Source organism: Hippocampus zosterae, chromosome 2, assembly GCF_025434085.1.
Source record: "Hippocampus zosterae strain Florida chromosome 2, ASM2543408v3, whole genome shotgun sequence".
In the NCBI taxonomy this organism is placed as follows: domain Eukaryota; kingdom Metazoa; phylum Chordata; class Actinopteri; order Syngnathiformes; family Syngnathidae; genus Hippocampus; species Hippocampus zosterae.
The window spans coordinates 34388823-34406531 of NC_067452.1; the positions used below are offsets into that span (position 1 = coordinate 34388823).

The 17709-nt window shown below is 43.2% G+C and overlaps 1 protein-coding gene across 4 annotated transcripts in view; it reads left to right on the forward strand.

Moving 5' to 3' along the window:
• LOC127595665 (helicase ARIP4-like) overlaps nt 1-17676 on the forward strand; it is a 56436-nt gene extending 38760 nt beyond the window's left edge. For all 4 annotated transcript variants that reach the window (XM_052057335.1, XM_052057337.1, XM_052057336.1 and 1 more), the window contains 20 exons: nt 8-141; nt 391-561; nt 4361-4572; nt 4650-4832; nt 5638-5771; nt 6201-6397; nt 6481-6684; nt 6817-6955; nt 7673-7850; nt 8366-8584; nt 9444-9562; nt 9701-9825; nt 10403-10502; nt 10599-10804; nt 10911-11089; nt 11342-11538; nt 11828-12027; nt 12316-12405; nt 12522-12617; nt 12776-17676. In XM_052057335.1, the coding sequence (XP_051913295.1) occupies nt 8-141; nt 391-561; nt 4361-4572; nt 4650-4832; nt 5638-5771; nt 6201-6397; nt 6481-6684; nt 6817-6955; nt 7673-7850; nt 8366-8584; nt 9444-9562; nt 9701-9825; nt 10403-10502; nt 10599-10804; nt 10911-11089; nt 11342-11538; nt 11828-12027; nt 12316-12405; nt 12522-12617; nt 12776-13809 (4117 nt within the window). In that variant the 3' untranslated portion in view covers nt 13810-17676. The remainder of the gene's footprint in view (nt 1-7; nt 142-390; nt 562-4360; nt 4573-4649; nt 4833-5637; nt 5772-6200; nt 6398-6480; nt 6685-6816; nt 6956-7672; nt 7851-8365; nt 8585-9443; nt 9563-9700; nt 9826-10402; nt 10503-10598; nt 10805-10910; nt 11090-11341; nt 11539-11827; nt 12028-12315; nt 12406-12521; nt 12618-12775) is intronic.
• The last annotated feature ends 33 nt before the right edge of the window (nt 17677-17709 follow it).

Genomic DNA, 17709 nt, shown 5'->3' on the forward strand with positions numbered 1-17709 from the left:
ATCGTAGGAAGTTACTGAGGGAGCATCAGCTGGAAGCCGTCACCAAAAGTGCTCAGCAGGAGGAGCTACAGAGAAGGCGACGTCTGGATGACCAGAGAAAGCAAGATTTCCCCATACCACTGCTGCCTGAATATCAAACCGGTGTGTCCCTGGCATCCATATCCATTCATTTCCAGTACTTCTTCCAACGATACATTTAGTGGTCACACGCATTGCTCGCCCACCAAATCACCAAACCGATGCAGAGAGGCAGATGACGACCACATTTAATTCTTTTTTTTTTTTTTTTTGATCCATCCATACAAGCTTTGAAGTGTGACCACATTTGGGTAAGAGTGTGAACACAAAGCATTGATTTGTTATGCTTATTTCGCCGATGCCTTTGTGCAGGTGATGTAACAAAGCATGCGTCATCATCATCATCATCGTCGTCATCGTCATCAGTGTCGCAGCAGGAGATTAGACAGGACGTCATCCGCCTGCAGTCCAACAGCATCGGCACATGCCAGGATGTCAAGACCAACATATGTGCCTCCACCACTGAGTTCACACACAAAGCAGGTCAGAGGGCGCGAGACGCATTCACGTGCGCGCGCACACACACACATACACACACGCACACACACCTGTGCACAACATTTAACAGGGAAGTGGTCTTCGCTGAAGCTAAATAGCAGGTCCAACTCATTTTTAACTTGCCGCTGCTGTTTTGGTTAGCCACTGAGTTACGCTCTGTTCAGACAGAAGACAAAATGTCACTTCGCCTCGCGTTTCTCACGTGATTTTGATCGCGTGATACTAACATATCTGTGTTAAGTTGCGCCAAACCACAGCAGAGAGGAAGACGAATACCTCCTCCTCCTCTTCTGACAGGACAAACAAAGAATATTAAAATTCCTAGTCAATCAGGTGGCAAGCGGTTGTGCTCAAACTTTGACTTCGTTCACGTTTCAAGTACGCTTAACTCATCCAGTACCAGCCGATTCTAGACCCAAGTCTGAAAAGACGTTTAAAAACGTCTTTGGGAGTGAGTGAGTTAATAGATGCGATCACCTCCTGGCTCACCATTCTCTAAGCCCGTTCCTATTTGGCTCGGTCCCTTTACAGGAAGACCCCCGTGATTATTTAGTCTCATTTTTCCACCACATCACTTGCATACGACAGCGTGTGTGTTGCTTCGGAGTGCTGTGTCTACAGTGTGTGTGATGTAATAAGGTACATGTCAACGTCAATTGGCTGTTGCGACACGGTGCGTGCCTTCCAGTTAAATTGATCAAATTGAGCGAACGGGCTCGCCCCCAGTTGCATCGCCTCAAAACACGTCAATTGTGCAGCTTGGCACGACCTCTCACATAATTGCGCAAACCGTATTGACTTTTTATGTAATTGCGTCACGAGAGCAGCTCAAGTCGCGTGTGATCTGACCGCGGCATTGACGTGTTCGACTGAATGACAACAGTTCATATTTATTCCCAATAAATAGATAACTTACCATATAGGATCATTAATAAATCAAACATTCTAAAGACATGGCAGGAAGGAAAGTTGCAAAGACAGTACTACCGGAAATCCAGATTCCTGAAGTAGCCGGCTCTACAACTCTTAGCCTCAAGGCCCCCCTTGCACTTTGCCCTTTGACTGCGTTAAGTAGGCTAGTAGGTCAGGCGCCTGTGGAAGCACAGAATGAGCTGCGCTAGGCACCCAGCTGGCAAGTTATCCCTCCAATTGGATAAATGTGAACCTCGCGCATACTTTTAGCTGCTTAAATCCTTTAATGGGCCAGATGCGCATTGTTGAAATGCCTGAAGGGATGATAGCTTCGCATTGCAAAACAAACATGACATGAGACCATGAAAATATAGAATTGTTTCACTACGAACAGACTCTGGAATGACCTTTGAATGAATACAGTTTCAACACAACAACATAATAGATTTGATGGCATTGGAACTGATACAGTCTTACCGCAATAACTTGATATTTCATTTTAATAGCATGAATTATCCATCCATCCATTTTCCGAACCGCTTGACCCTCACTAGGGTCAGGGGGGTGCTGGAGCCTATCCCAGCCGTCTTCGGGCAGTAGGCGGGGGACACCCTGAATCAGTTGCCAGCCAATCGCAGGGCACACAGAGACGAACAACCACTCACACTCACACCGAGGGACAATTTGGAGTGTTCAATCAGCCTGCCACGCATGTTTTTGGAATGTGGGAGGAAACCGGAGCACCCGGAGAAAACCCACGCAGGCCCGGGGAGAACATGCAAACTCCACACAGGGAGGCCGGAGCTGGAATCGAACCCGGTACCTCTGCATTGTGAAGCCGACGTGCTAACCACTGCATCACCGGGCCGCCCAGCATGAATTAATGTTTCTTTTTTTTTTTATATAGTTTGACATGGTGGCAAGCATCTTTTCTGCACACATCAATTTGACCAAATTCACACCAACGTTATGACCACTTTCACAACAACTGAATTGAATATTCTTTTTATACGAAGAATGTTCAGTTTTGTTCTAATTATAGCTCTCTGTGCTTTTTCATATTGAGAGCTGGGTCTAATGTTTTGGTTACCCGAACTGGTTCCATGCCATACAACATAATGAGGCCATTGTTAAATGACAACTTCTCTGACCGTCATTGTCTTTGGAAGGATATTTAATACTTGTTACAGCTCCCATTTTGGAAATCATTCTATCTACTGTGGCGCATCAAAAGTTATTTCAAATGTCCACAGGGTACATTGTGTACTCTTCCCTCATTCCCCAAGTCACTTTCTCACAGGGACATATGCACACGCTTTTTGACGCACACTTCATTTTGTTGGTGACACACAGAGAGGGGAGTTTTAGGAGTCCGAAAAGACAAAAAGCACCAAAGGGGAAGGGGGAAGTGTGTAGAGGAGTAAGATGATGCGAAGAGTGATAGGAGAAGCAGATCAGGATCAGAGCAATCAAGCTGGCTAATCCTAGTTGGGAGCCAGAAGACGCACACGCGCGCATGCACACACACACACACACACACAAACACACAGCTCACCACCGTGGCACAGTGACATTTCTAGTTAAGGTTGCATAACCAGTCTCCCCCCGCCACTCTAATCCTACTTGTATAACCAGACATTCATTTCAGTTATATAAGCTCTCTCTCGCTTCAGCTCGTCCCTCTCGTCCTCCATTATTTTTGTGTATACACACACACACACACACACAAACGCGCGCGCGCGCGTCTCCTCTTCGTGTGGTCATCTCACAGGCCGCCAGCTTGTGTAATACCAATCATTTGATGTTCTTTTTATTCTTCCGAATTAAATAGGGATGTTGGTCTTGTAGCCACACAAACAATCACCCCCAGATATCGCCGCGCACGCACACACGTGCAATAACTTCATCAGGAGTCGCTTAGGTCGTCCCCTTTGTATCGACTAGTGCTCATCAGAAAACGGACGTCGAACTATTTGAGCTACTTCTCTAAAGCCCTTTATTTCGACAGATGCATTTATTTGTTTTGAACCAGGAGTGTCAAACTGGTTTTCATCATGGACCACATAAGAGTTATGAGTGACCTCAGGGGGCTTGTTGTACCGGTGAAACCACATAGTGTAAATGAATAATCGCTAGAGGTGTAACGGTATGCCAAAAATGTGTTGGGTTTTACAGTCATGGTTTGCTACAGTAAAGGCACAAAATGCAAAATTGTATCTGCGGTCTGTGACGATTGATCACTCCGATTAGATTAGCTAATTAATATAATTTATCATAATTGCTTAGTTCATATGTTCTGTGTGGTACCACTCACATAATTATTCAATCATGTTACATAATTGCTCTTGAATTTAGTTGTCATACTTATTATAGATGACTCGTTTCAAATGTACAGTGATCCCTCGCTATTTCGCGGTACGTTTATCGCGGCTTCGGTGCATCGCGGATTTTTTCAAACATTCATAAAAAATAAATATATTACAATATTAATTTGTGTGTGTGTGTGCGCGTGTGTCTGCGTGTTAGTGCTTCTGCTCAAGCGCAAAGGCCCACGTGGGGCAATTTTTTATACATATGCTAATTGGTCGCTACTTCGCGGATTTTCGTTTATCGCGGGTGGTTTTGGTCCCCATTAACCGAGATAAACGAGGGATTACTGTATTTCAATCTCCATATACTTGCACTATTCACATGTGTATAGCTAACAATCGTAAAAGTATCATATTGACCATGAGCAAAAATCCAATGAATTAAAAAAAAATATGTTCCTTCACAGATAAATCCCATGCTAACTCTTTTTAATGCAATTTCCAGCTAGATTGCTGTGAGATTTTCTTCCTTTCCTCACGCCTCAGCTCCCTCTTCTGCGTAGGTGCGATTAATCTGAGCCAGAGTGAGGACGACACTATCAGCAGAGACTCCGCCCACCATGATATAGAGCGTGAGGAAAGTGGCATGCACTTCAACGACGACTTCAATCGTCCGGATGATCAAGGACGGGTGCTGGTCAACTTGAACCATCCCACAACAGACGCGGACATTTTCCTCTCACCTCAGCTGGCACGAGCAGTCAAACCTCACCAGGTACCGACTGACTCCCTCATTTGATTTTGGAATTCTAATTAGAAAATCCTAACTTAGGTTTGCGCCATTCATCTCAGATTGGCGGAATTCGTTTCCTATACGACAACCTGGTGGAGTCGGTGGAGCGTTTCGGCAGCAGCAGCGGGTTCGGCTGCATCCTGGCCCACAGCATGGGTCTGGGCAAAACGCTCCAGGTCATCTCCTTCATTGACGTTCTCTTCAGATATACGAAGGCCCACACCGTGCTCGCCATTGTCCCTGTAAGCACCTCCTGGAATCACTTTTAAATATTGAATTAAGAAATAGATGTACTGAGGCTGAGCACCAAACAGTTCTGAGTTTCAGGGTTCAAATCCTTCTCGTGTGGAGTTTAAATGTTCGTCCGATGCTTGTGTTGCCACCTTCCAAAAACATGCTCGTTAGTTTCATTGAAAGTTCTTAACTCATTCAGTATCAGCCAATTCTGGACCAAGTCTGAAAAGACGTTTAAAAACGTCTTTGGGAGTGAATGAGTTGCTTGTCTGTCCGTAGGCATGCATGTGAGTGTGAATGTTCGTCTGGTACTGGCTGACAACCGGTCTGAGGTGTACCCCGTCACCCACCCAAAGTCAACCAGGACAGACTCTAGTCTCCTGTGAGCCTAATGAGGACAAGCGGTATGGATAAATAGTGTGGGGAACTTTTAAAAAAATAAAGCATCAAATAAAATGAAAATATGTATATGTAAAACATAAATGTTCACAATATGATTTTCAAAGCCGTATCCACACTAACATGTTAAAAAAAAAAGAAAAATTAATGTATTCATATTTTTGGAGAGGCATTTTGAAATTTTGGGACCCTCAATGCCGATGTCGGTGTGAACTATCTATTCATCCATCCATTTTCCAAGCAGTTTAATGCGAATGAGAAATAGATTAATCGAGTTTCATGTTCTCACATTTCTTCAAAGGGTGTTGGAGCAGAACCCCCCACCCCCCAAAAAATATATATAAAGCCCTTTGGAAGAAACAAAAGCTGCACCGAATGTTATGTTAAAACAACCTTGCATGGTTTCTCCGGCAGGTGAACACATTGCAGAACTGGCTGGCAGAGTTTAACATGTGGGTCCCAAAGGCCGGGGACTTGCCACCTGATTGCGACCATCGTCTGGTGAGGCCTCGCAACTTCAAGGTTCACATCCTCAATGATGAACACAAGTGAGTCACGGAGGCATGGAGCCCAAGTGCAAAATGTGAAAGAAAAACATGTCTTGGCTTACCTTTCTGCTCTTGTCTTACACACACACACATTGATGCACACACACACACAAATGCCAGTGCATACATAAGTGAGGATTTTAATTTTTTTTTTAAACAGTCGAACCTTTGACCTGCCATTTGGTGCTAACACACTGTACAGCTATTTCCATTGTGTGTGTATGCGGGCGTGTGCTCACATATTCTGTAAGTGTGTGTGTGTATGGAAAGGGGAATTGAAGGATCACTTTTGCGTGCAGTATGCCACATTTATTTCCATTACCTTTTACTTTTGGTGCCCATTTGTGACATTTTAAAGCAAAAAAAACAAAACAAGAACATGTCCAGTATTTTGTGTGTGAAGTAATCCTTTTCTCCTTGCTTATCCAGAAACACAACATCCAGGGCCAAGGTGGTAGAGAACTGGGCCCAGGATGGAGGTGTTCTGCTCATGGGCTATGAGATGTACCGCCTCTTGTCGCTCAAGAAAAACTTTGTGTCTGGGCGGAAGAAGAAGAGCAAGAAAACCGCGGGGCCCGTCGCAAACGACCTGGATGAGGAGAACCGGCAACAGAAATTGCTCATAGGTAGGGGAGATGAAAGCAAGACGAGATGAAGAAGTGGAATAAAACAATGATTTTAAATTATTAAGATAATTATGCTCCTCAAGGTATCGAGAGAGCCTTGGCCAGGCCTGGTCCTGATGTGGTGATTTGTGATGAGGGCCATCGCATTAAAAACTGCCACGCCAGCACCTCTCAGGCCCTGAAGAACATCCAAACCAAGCGCCGCGTGGTCTTAACAGGATATCCACTCCAGAACAACCTGATAGAGTACTGGTGCATGGTTGACTTTGTTCGGCCTAACTTCCTTGGTAAATCAATTCTTTTGTGATCTAGGTATTACTAATGCTTTTTATTTATATATTTTTTGCTCTTTACGATGGATCCTCAAAATGTGTCATTTTGTTTTGTTTTTTTTTAAAGTGTATGTGATTATGTTTCAGGTTCGCGGCAAGAATTCAGTAACATGTTTGAGCGTCCCATTCTGAACGGCCAGTGCGTGGACAGCACACCGCAGGACATGCTGTTAATGAAGTACCGGAGCCACGTGCTGCACAGCATGCTGGAAGGCTTCGTACAGAGGTGAGACCGCTGCCTGACTTCTCTCACGAGCGGCATGAGATTTGTCAACCTCACTGAATAAATGCAAACAGAGAGAGAGAGAGAGAGAGAGAGAGAGAGAGAGAGAGAGAGAGAGAGAGAGAGAGAGAGAGAGAGAGAGAGAGAGAGAGAGAGAGAGAGAGAGAGAGAGAGAGAGAGAGAGAGAGAGAGAGAGAGAGAGAGAGAGAGAGAGAGAGAGAGAGAGAGAGAGAGAGAGAGAGAGAGAGAGAGAGAGAGAGAGAGAGAGAGAGAGAGAGAGAGAGAGAGAGAGAGAGAGAGAGAGAGAGAGAGAGAGAGAGAGAGAGAGAGAGAGAGAGAGAGAGAGAGAGAGAGAGAGAGAGAGAGAGAGAGAGAGAGAGAGAGAGAGAGCAGACCTTGGTATAATGATTCTCTAAATGCAAAATCTGCATATAAATAATGAAGCCCATAATAAATGCATTGAGAAAAAAAAATATATATTTTTTTTTAAACTCGAAAATTATTTTTTAAAAACGTCTTCCTTTCATACCTTTGCTGCTGTGAATTGGGAATTTCTCCATTGCGAGACCAATAAAGGTTTTCTTATCTTATAAGTAGCCAATAAGTGTTTTCAATGGAAAAATAATAATTAAGTGATTCTCAAATAATGTTTGTTTGTTTGTTTGTTTGTTTTTTTACATTTATTTACCAAATGAGCATATTCTGACTCTTGTGTTCTAGACGAGGCCATGATGTACTGAAGGAGCAGCTGCCCTCTAAGGAGGAGCATGTGATCCTGGTGCGTTTGTCTCCACTCCAGAGGGCGCTCTACACGGAGTTCATGAACCGCTTCAAAGAGGCGGGAAACACCGGCTGGCTCAGCCTCAACCCGCTCAAAGCCTTCTGCGTATGCTGCAAGGTGAGACAAAAGACATTTCAAAGGCTCAGTTTAAACTGCCTATACACCAAAGGCGCTTGAGCTAGGAACTTTTGAAGGATGGCCGTGTGGTTGGACCACAGGAACTACTGGATGAAAATTTTTAAGGACCTGAAGAAGACCATGTAGGGGTTGTACTTTAGAGAGTTCCGGGAACTCTGGAGACTGTGTCTTCAGTGAAACACATATCTGATCGGAACATTTCAGTTCCCAGTAACTGCAGAATCCAAGAAATTAATGTTGATGGAAATTTGGGTTGCAATCTTTTATGCTGTTATGAATTATTCTTAATGGTGGGAATGAATAGTGAGTGTACTGTAGTAAAATGGCTCATTTGAATTGTATACTTAGGGATCAATCTCAAAATTTATCAGATCACATGTAATCAGATTAGAATCTATTTTCCCTGAGGGAAAAAATGGTGTGTACAGTCAAAAACCCGTGCTTGTCCAATGAAGTCATTTCACGATGTGGTTTTTCCTCCCCTCCTTTTTAAGATTTGGAACCATCCAGATGTGCTCTATGAGGCCTTACAGAAGGAAAACTTGGCCAGTGATCAGGACTTGGACCTTGACGACATCACCTCAGCTGCACCTACACGATGTCCCGCTGCAGCCAATCAGAAGCCAAAGCCTCTGGAAAACCCCAACCCAATTGGGGGAATGAGTCTCACCCATTTGCAGGAGAGGGCCAATCAGGTCATCACATATGAATGGGTACGTGCAAAAGGGGCATCTGATTTATTTTCATTTTGTGATGTTTGTTAGTTTTTTTTTCGTTGAACCACATTTTTAATAGAAATTATTTTTTTACAGGATATAATTCTGAGGTCATCAGCAGTCTCTTTGTATTTTTAAATAATAATATTAAGTAGACTGGCTCCTTATCTTAAGTCAACAGTCTCAAACTTGGGTCTTAAACTGGGCAGTGATTTGAAATTGGACTGACAAGTTGGTGCCATTTTTAAATCCAGCTTCTTTCATTTTAGGCAGCTGGCGAAAGTAAAAGCTCTCCTTTCTCATGAGCACGTTGAAACTATCATTCATGCCTTTGTCACATCCCGGCTGGATTACTGTAATGCACTTTAGTTTGGAGTCAGCCAATCCTCCATTAAGCGTCTCCAGTTGGTCCAGAATGCTGCTGCTCGCCTCTTGACCGGTACTCGTAAGAGGGAGCACATCACTTCTACTCTGGCATTTCCTTCACTGGCTCCCTATACATTTTAGAGTTCTTTTAACGAACTCTACTCTTACTTGTTTTCAAATCTTTAAATGGCTTCGCTCCACCTTACTTTTCTGAGCTCCTCTACCCCTACACACCTGCCCGGTGCCTCAGGTCTGCGGACCAGAACTTATTAGAGCTGCCAAGAACTAAGCGGGGGTCAGAGCGGACCGAGCCTTTTCCGATGCTGGTCCCTCTCTTTGGAATGACATCCCACTGAACATTCAGCAAGCCTCCTTGTTGCCCATCTTTAAAACGATATCAATCAGGCTAACGGCAACATCTTTTTTTAAAAGTCATCGTCGTTAAGCTAACAACACTTTAATATGCGATTCCGCTTCTGCGCTTCCATAGGCCAAGGACATAATGTGTGATTACAAGCCCGGCATTCTGGAGAACTCTGCAAAAATGGTTCTGCTGTTCCACCTGATTGAGGAGAGTGTCACAAAGGGAGATAAACTTCTTGTTTTCAGGTAAAAGGCTGAAAAAAATATCAGTGACTGGTTCATTTTTTTGCAAGGATTTTCTCATTGTCACTGCTTTTCTCGACTTTTATTTGGAGTCCCATTTTACCATCTTATGACAGAGTCTTTTATTTCCGTATCATGCAGTCAGAGTTTGTCGACTCTCACTGTGATTGAGAATTTCCTGGCGAAGAGGCCAGTCCCGCTTTCTCCCAACACCTCCAGCAGAGACGCAGGCAGCCAGAACTGGGTCCGAAATCTCAACTATTACAGTGAGTGGTGGCGTTTTAATGCGACTTGCTCGGTGTGTACGACTTCTCAGTTAAGATTTACTCGAAGAGTGGACAGTTTGTTTTGAATGGAAGAGTGATGATTCACTCAAGAGGTGTAGAAAGTACATTTTGATTACAAGAAAGAATGGTGCACGTCAAACTTCATCTATTGACGTTAGAGACGATGTCCTCGGTCTGGCACTAGTAATAAGCACTGCCACCTGCTGGTTCTTTACAGGAATGTAGTTTCTAGACGGGACTTTCACGATTTGAATTTAACCTCTCAAAATAAATGATTAAAGTCGTCACTTTTTGTCATTTTGAAAGGCAAGTCAAAGTGAACGTGTATTAGCGTTTCTCGCTCTTTAACGGCGACAGATCGTGTGTAATAAAGGCCGAACAATCGTAATTTACATCCCCTCGTCCAAATTTGTCATCCAGATTATTTATTTTTGTGTAAACTGTAACAAGCTACGGTTATGTTTACATTGAGAATAACTGGCATGAATAAATGTTCAGTAAATAATGTTGTATTGGTTGTTTTACATCTTTGTTCTGGCTGTGTGGTGTTTTGAAGGACTGGATGGAAGTACAACCCCCTCAGAGCGAGAAAGATTAATTAACCAATTCAACGATCCCAACAACACCTCAGCGTGGGTCTTCCTGTTGTCAACCAGGTAACACTCAGACACAATCACTTGTATACCCACAGTGATGCTATGAAGGAATGTTAAGGTCGGAATAACTGGACCGCGCACCTTTGCGGGTTTCAGGGCCGGTTGTCTGGGTGTGAACTTGATCGGAGCAAACCGTGTGGTGGTTTTTGATGCCTCGTGGAACCCGTGCCATGACGCCCAGGCCGTTTGCCGTGTCTACCGCTATGGTCAGAGGAAGCAGTGTTACATCTACAGGCTGGTGTGTGATTTCACACTTGAGAAGAAAATCTATGACCGGCAGATTTCCAAACAGGGCATGTCCGGTGAGTGCGCTAATAAGTAATAAGCCTCATGTAATGTTTTTTTTTTTTGGGTGGGGGGGTTCTTTTCTTTTTCCATGATTTTAACTGTTCCTCCTGCATCATTCAGATCGGGTGGTGGATGATCTGAACCCTGTGCTGACCTTCACCAAGAGAGAGATGGAATCTCTTCTTCACTTTGCCGAAGAAGAGCCGGAGCCCCGCCAAGTACAGCAGCTGCATCCTCGGGACAGCATGGATTGCGTCCTCGGGAAGGCATTGTGCCTCTTTCCACACCTCATCACCAAGGTAGATGAACAGAGATCAACGCCACTTTCCTCATCTACTTGCCTAAATCATTCATTTTGACTATTTATGTATTTTTTTCTCTCTAATCTCATGATGCCGGCCCCTTCGGCTTCATCCTTAGTTAAACAGATCATTAAATTCTCCCCCTGATATGAATTTATTTATATAATGTCATCTGTATTTAGTTCAGTTTTGTGTGTTTAAAAAAAAACAGACAGCATGTCTCACCTCCCCTTCTTTAATTTTTTGCAGCAACCGTTCCCCCACGAGTCTCTGCTCCTGGACCGCAGAGAGCTGAAGTTGAGCACCGCTGAGAAGAAAGCTGCAAAAAAAGGTTACGAGGAAGAGAAGAGGGCATCTGTGCCATACACTCGCCCTTCCTATGCTCACTACTACCCAGCCAGTGACCAGAGCCTCACCAACATCCCCGCCTTCAGCCAGAGAAACTGGTTTGTAATTCAGAATATTCGTAACTGATTAAGAAGCTGTCTGAGGATCAGAGTGGCTCTGAGTCAAAAGGATATCATGTAGTTTCGACTCGCGTCCCTGGCGCAGTAAATGTGATTTTTATTTATTTATTATTATTGTATTTATTTTGGTAGAAAATATATATATATCTAAATAATTTATTGAATTTATTTTGAAATAAATGCATCAGTATTGTGTTTTTATTTTTAACAAAAAATGAAGTCATCATCATCTGGTTAAATGAATTAAATCCATCAAAACTATTCTCAGGCGACCACCCCACACTGAGGACAAAATGTCGGCCAATGTCCGACCGATCCAGGCCGCTCCAGTTCCCGCCGTACCTGGCCAGGTATCTGTAGACCCGGCTCCGACTTCCAAAGACTCATCGGCGTCTAGCCTCGGAGGTTTTCCTGTCAACTGCTTGCAAAAAGCCGGAGTGTTTGTGCAGAAAATCATCACCACCACAGGTATGGCGACACGTACTTATTTTTCTATTCAATTTCTTCCGATTTTACGCCTGTTTTAGCCCATTCTCAAAGAACTAGACGGGAGGTTATGCAATGATGACCTCCTTTTTGGGATAGTCGGCGTCTCGTCTTAGATGAAAACTACTCTTAAAACTTTGAGCGATATGGCATGACCACTGCGCTATTTTTGATACCTAGCAGAGGTCTGCTCTTCGTTGAGTGACACTGTAGTTTTTTCCTCCACGAAAATCACATTTTCACAAATACTGCATATTGTTTCTCTTTTAGATATGGTGATTCCAGGCACCAACAGCTCAACAGATGTCAAAGCCAGAATTACTGCAGGAGAGAGCATTCATGTCATTCGAGGCACCAAAGGTAAAAAAAAAAACAACTCATGATTTCAGTTTTGGTACTTGAGGCTTATATTTGGTTTGAGTCTTGCCAAATCAGAATCCCGTCAACTTCAATGTCATCTGATTTCTCCATTTTAGGAACCTACATCAGGACATCAGATGGACGAATATTTGCTATAAGAGCAGCTAACAAACCTAACATGTCAGATGAGAATGCTGCAATACCACACAAAGGTTAGAAGACTTATCTGACATGTAATAACTCGAATCATGCATTTCTAACATGTTGCTTCTGTTTAGGCATTGAGAGCTTAGTTTTAGCCATTCTCTATTTGACTAAACAGATGTCACATGTTCTTGTTTTCGATTAAAATGTGCTGATTTTTCTTTAGAGCCCCAAGACGAGCAGCCAACAACCGGAAGCAACAGTTGTCCATCACCTGACCAACAGCAGCCAGTCACGCCCAAGAATTTGCCCCGCTCCCTTTCCCCCGACAGCCCAGAGATAATCAGTGAGTTGCAGCGCTACACCGCACGCAAGGGAAGCCAGCCGGAAAGGGAGGACGGGAGCAAAGTGGACAATCCGCATTCAGCGAAACTGGCCCAAAGCAACGGTGGCAACGGAAATGTGCGCCACCCTGAAGCCAAAAGAGCGAATGTCACCCAGCAATATAAGGATGCCACAGCCGCACAAGACTTGAGAATAAGCTCCAAGCGCAAAGCCTCCACCCCGTTGTGGGATGAGAAGCCGAGAAAGCAGCAGGCTGCCGGCAAACACTTCGCACCTTCTTTAGCCTCCCACGGTTTACCCTACGGCGGTGGCTACGGCCTCCCTCAGGCCTTCAAACCCGCCGTGCTGGGTGGCTCACTGGGACACCCGCTCTACATGGGGGCAGGCTTGCCTTTCTTCCACCCTTCTCATAGTGCGCTAGGTGACCCGAGTTTCATGCCGGAGCTATTTGGTTTAGGCGCAGTCCCCACCTCCTCCTCATCCTCTGCACTATCCACTTCTACCGCCGCTGATGTTTCCTCTTCCTCATCGCAGCCGTCCTCTACGTCAAACGCTTCCACTTTGGCTCCAGGCACCCTGCCGCCCTTCATGCTGAGCCCAAGCCTGTCAGGCATGGCAGGGATGCTGCCACCAAGCTTTGCCTTCTCTTATAGTCAATCTCTGGCAGGCTTGTATCGGGGGTCAATGGTCCCTGGCGGGCTTCCCGGTCCAGCGGCCACTCCTGGTCCAGCTGGAGCAAGCTTTCTCTCACAATACACTTCAACCGCTGGCTCCAGCTCCTCCTCCTCCTCCTCATCGTCCCCTTCATCCTTTTCACCATCTGCGCACTCTGAAGACCAGAATCCCAGAGCAATTGTTAATCGCAGCAATGTCAGCAGTCCCAGCAGCTTGGATGACAACGAGGAGGTAATTTAAGTGAACAGCCAATGAAAACCATGATGCTTGGTTGGAGTTGTTCGGAATAGGATCTTTCCAATGAGGGACAACAAACATGGCGTCGTATGAATGACATCACGTCTCCTGTTTGTGCCGACTGCATCGACTCAAATGGCTTGATGCTGAATCTTTCAAGTTAGAACCTGTGGACAATTTTTTTACAGGACAGAAGAAAATTTAAATCGGAAAGTTTTGGGGCGTCTGCCTTTGAAATGTAACAATCACTGGACAAAAATAGCCTGCAGTGACTGAAATGGCCTCTTGATGTTTGTCATGTAGAGAAAACTAAATGCCACATTTGCCAGGGGAAAAAAAAAATCATTCGGTATGCTAACCGGTAGCAAGGGTTATTATGCCTGTATCAGTCTGGTTATTACTGTATGTCTGTATCAGTCAGTAGGGGTGGGTCTAATAGTATATTGATGAATGTCATTGATTATTTGAATGATCATCATGTCCTGAACATGTTGAGGGCGAATGGAGTGAGCTACTTGACTGCGGCCAGCAGAGGCACTGTTGGTTCAGCCTCAACTAGATTTTTGGTGTTTAAAGAGGTGGAGCTTGACATCACATCCACACAGACCTGCTATGGTTGAACTCTCAGGAGCAGCGTTATTCTGCCTAATAAGTGGCTGCAGGAAAGGAAGAATTCAGAACGTTTAGAGAGAGAGAAATACTCTCTTTCTGTTACAAATGTGCCCATCCGTACCGTAGTTTGTCACATCCACTCTTGCTACTGAATCTTTTTTCACACATTTTAAATAGTCCCCCCACGAATCTGCAGCAAAGTGTTGATTAGGGGGACAACAATCCTGTTCTGCTCTTGCCGACAACGAGAGCAAATGTTGATTCCATAGCTTGAAAGGTGATTTTCCGCGGGAATTTTTAAAATGGCCAAAAATTTATTTACTCATGAAGTAAGACTTATTTTAGGAAATTATCTGCAAAACCATAACACTATGGAAAGTTGTGGTCATTAAAAAAACGGTATTAGTATAGATTTATTGAATAATAATTGATTTTATTTTGGTTACTGATAAAGTGCATAACATTTAACCAAACTATGGGTTGAACAAGTGATATTAAAGCAAAGATTCAAACTAGCCACTTGGCCCAGATATTGTAAACATACTGCTAATAGTATTATCATAAATGTAATTTAACCACAGAGACGGTTTTTTTATGGTTATGTTTTCCCCATACAGTCATTTATGACGTGTGACAATAACTTGACGTCATATTTAGTAGACGTTTCCGTTACCTGACATCATCCTTACTGGAGGTTTAAGTGAAATGAAGAGACGGGAAAGCATTGTCTCATTTCCCAATAATGTTCTACAATAATTCCAACACCTCCAGCATCGCTCATCTGTCGGTATAAGATAATCGAATGCATGCGTGTTACATCACAGACGCGTTCGGTTAACATTAGAGGACGCGTTAGAGTTGTAATGTGAACATCACCTTAACCCGCAGGGTGAACGTAGCCTGTCTGACCGCGACATCTAGCGGCTGGGATGAAAACTACATTTAAATGTGACGCATGATTCCTCCGTATTTCCGCGAACAGCTTAATTTCCGCGGAGAATTTTGAAATCCGCAACGAATTCCGCGACCGCGGATGCCTGCGGGGACTATTTAAAGAAAGCAGAATTCTTTGAAGCATTTTGAACTCCTTTGCCAGGCGAGGGGCATTGTGTCTTTTTTCTTGCAAGGAAATATAAAGACAGGATGATGAGAAAAAAACTGTTAAAAACCTTATAACTCGTAACAGAATGTATGCTTAATCAATTGCCTTCTAACTAGGCCTTTATAAAAGACTCCTCCCACTGAGGCATGTGACATGGCATGACATTGTTTGTGTATTTTATCTTTGCCTAAAAACAGCCATGAGAAAATGAGGGAAAACTGTGCTCTCTTTGTAGCGGGAAACAACCACCAACAGAAAATGCCTTTTACCGCTTCGCTTTCTGAATGTGAACTGTGAGAGAGGAGATGCAAAGAGAGTTAAAATCTCACCCACAGTCTTACTGTAGCCTAGTGACAAATGATGCAAAACACTCGAGCCTATATACTGTATTTGTACATGCCAACAGGAATCAAGGCGACTACACCTGAGTTTCAGTTTTAGTGTTGTTGTCGGTGTACGTTTGTTGTCATTTGAAATGTGTAAGAAAAGGAAAAAAATGGTTTGTTGATATTCCACCTTTTACTCTACTCAGTGTTAATTGCACCTCATTCATTTGACTTGAGGTCTTTATTGAAAACATTCTGGGTGAAAGCTTTGCCAAAACAGCACATCTACAACCTCAGTCATCGAGGATTGTGTCTTAAGTGACCAAAAATAAAAAAATACTGTTTCCTCAAATAATGGCTAACCCCTCTGGCATTAACTGTAATTATTGCTGTTCATAGATGTGGTTTCTCACTCTCATACAGGATTAACCATGCTGTGCGTATAATGCTAACCAAAAGGAAAGCACTTAAGAAGCACATGAACTGTCTGCAGTTTTTTCGCATGTCTAATATATAAGGGTACTGATAATGTGTACAATTATTCCCAAAATTATTTTGTACAAACAAAGAAAAGCATATCTGCAGTTCAGTAAACAAACACCCCTGGCTGCTATTTGTGGAAACACCCTAAAAAAATATCCTGAACAGGTCCATCTTGTCAATTTGACTGTGCGGTTAGCACAGCACTACACTTTAAAATTAGAGACACTTATGAGTAGACAAGGCCAAAATAAAAAGCTCCATTTCATGACCAAGCCCCCTTTTTGAGCTGCAATCCAGACGCTGATGCATTTGACCCCAGTGTAATCAGATGTGCTCTGACACCATGCTTATGTGGTGACAATGTCGAAGTGAGAGCTTTCAAAAACGAAATCAGCTCGTTTGTTATACAAAACAAACTCTTCACATCCGTAAGCAGAGAATTATTGTGAAAGAATTGTTTTGTGCTTTATTCTGAAATTATGAGTTTACCTGTTTCATTTTTTGCTTGGACAATGTTTGAATTTACCAAGGTTATTTATTACAATGAATATTTATTCATTTGTATACTTTTTAATATCTTTTGTATTTTTATTTTTTTTGTACGGTCACATAAGTTTTGTTGTTACTAAAACTGGAAAAAGCATTTGGTTTCTCCTGGGGGGGAATGACGCTCTGTTCCAGATCATATTTCAAATGCAGCATTTCCATGTGCGAACCAACCAATCAGTAATAACCAGGAGAGTGTGGAGAGAAAGTTTGAATAATTATCTCCTATGACAGTTAGACAAATCATCTCTCAAATTATGTTATTTTGCATAATTAGTCATCCATCTGATCTTGCGTTGACTGGCATTTAAGGTGAAACCTTGTCTATATTTGACGACAGATGCTTTCATGAAAGGTCTGAAGTAAATGTCTTCTCACAATTGGATATCACAATAATAGGAGACATTTAATTGCATCACACATAAGCACAACCCACAGTTCGTTGTTTAGAAAGAATCCTTGTGATGTCTATTTTTGTTTTGTATCAGAAATGATTGATGGCAAAAGGTTTGGATGTCAGTTGCTGTACCAACTGACTTTTATTTTACCGTGTTTTCAACTTGAATGTGCATATTTATTTAAATGAATCAAAGAAGTCCAATGGGCAGAGCTGTCCGCCTGAACTCCATTCACAGTGAGAAGATTGAAACTGCTGTTCTGGAGCACTGACGAAAGTCAAACTCTGATGTGTAGTGAATCTGTGGATTGAGTGTATGACCTTAAATTACATTACTCTTGTGTAGGCGAGTTCTTTGTTCATCTGTTTTCAGAAGTTTGACAATAAAAGAATTGTGTTCCAAATGTTACTTTCTCGTTTTCTTTGCATTAACAAAC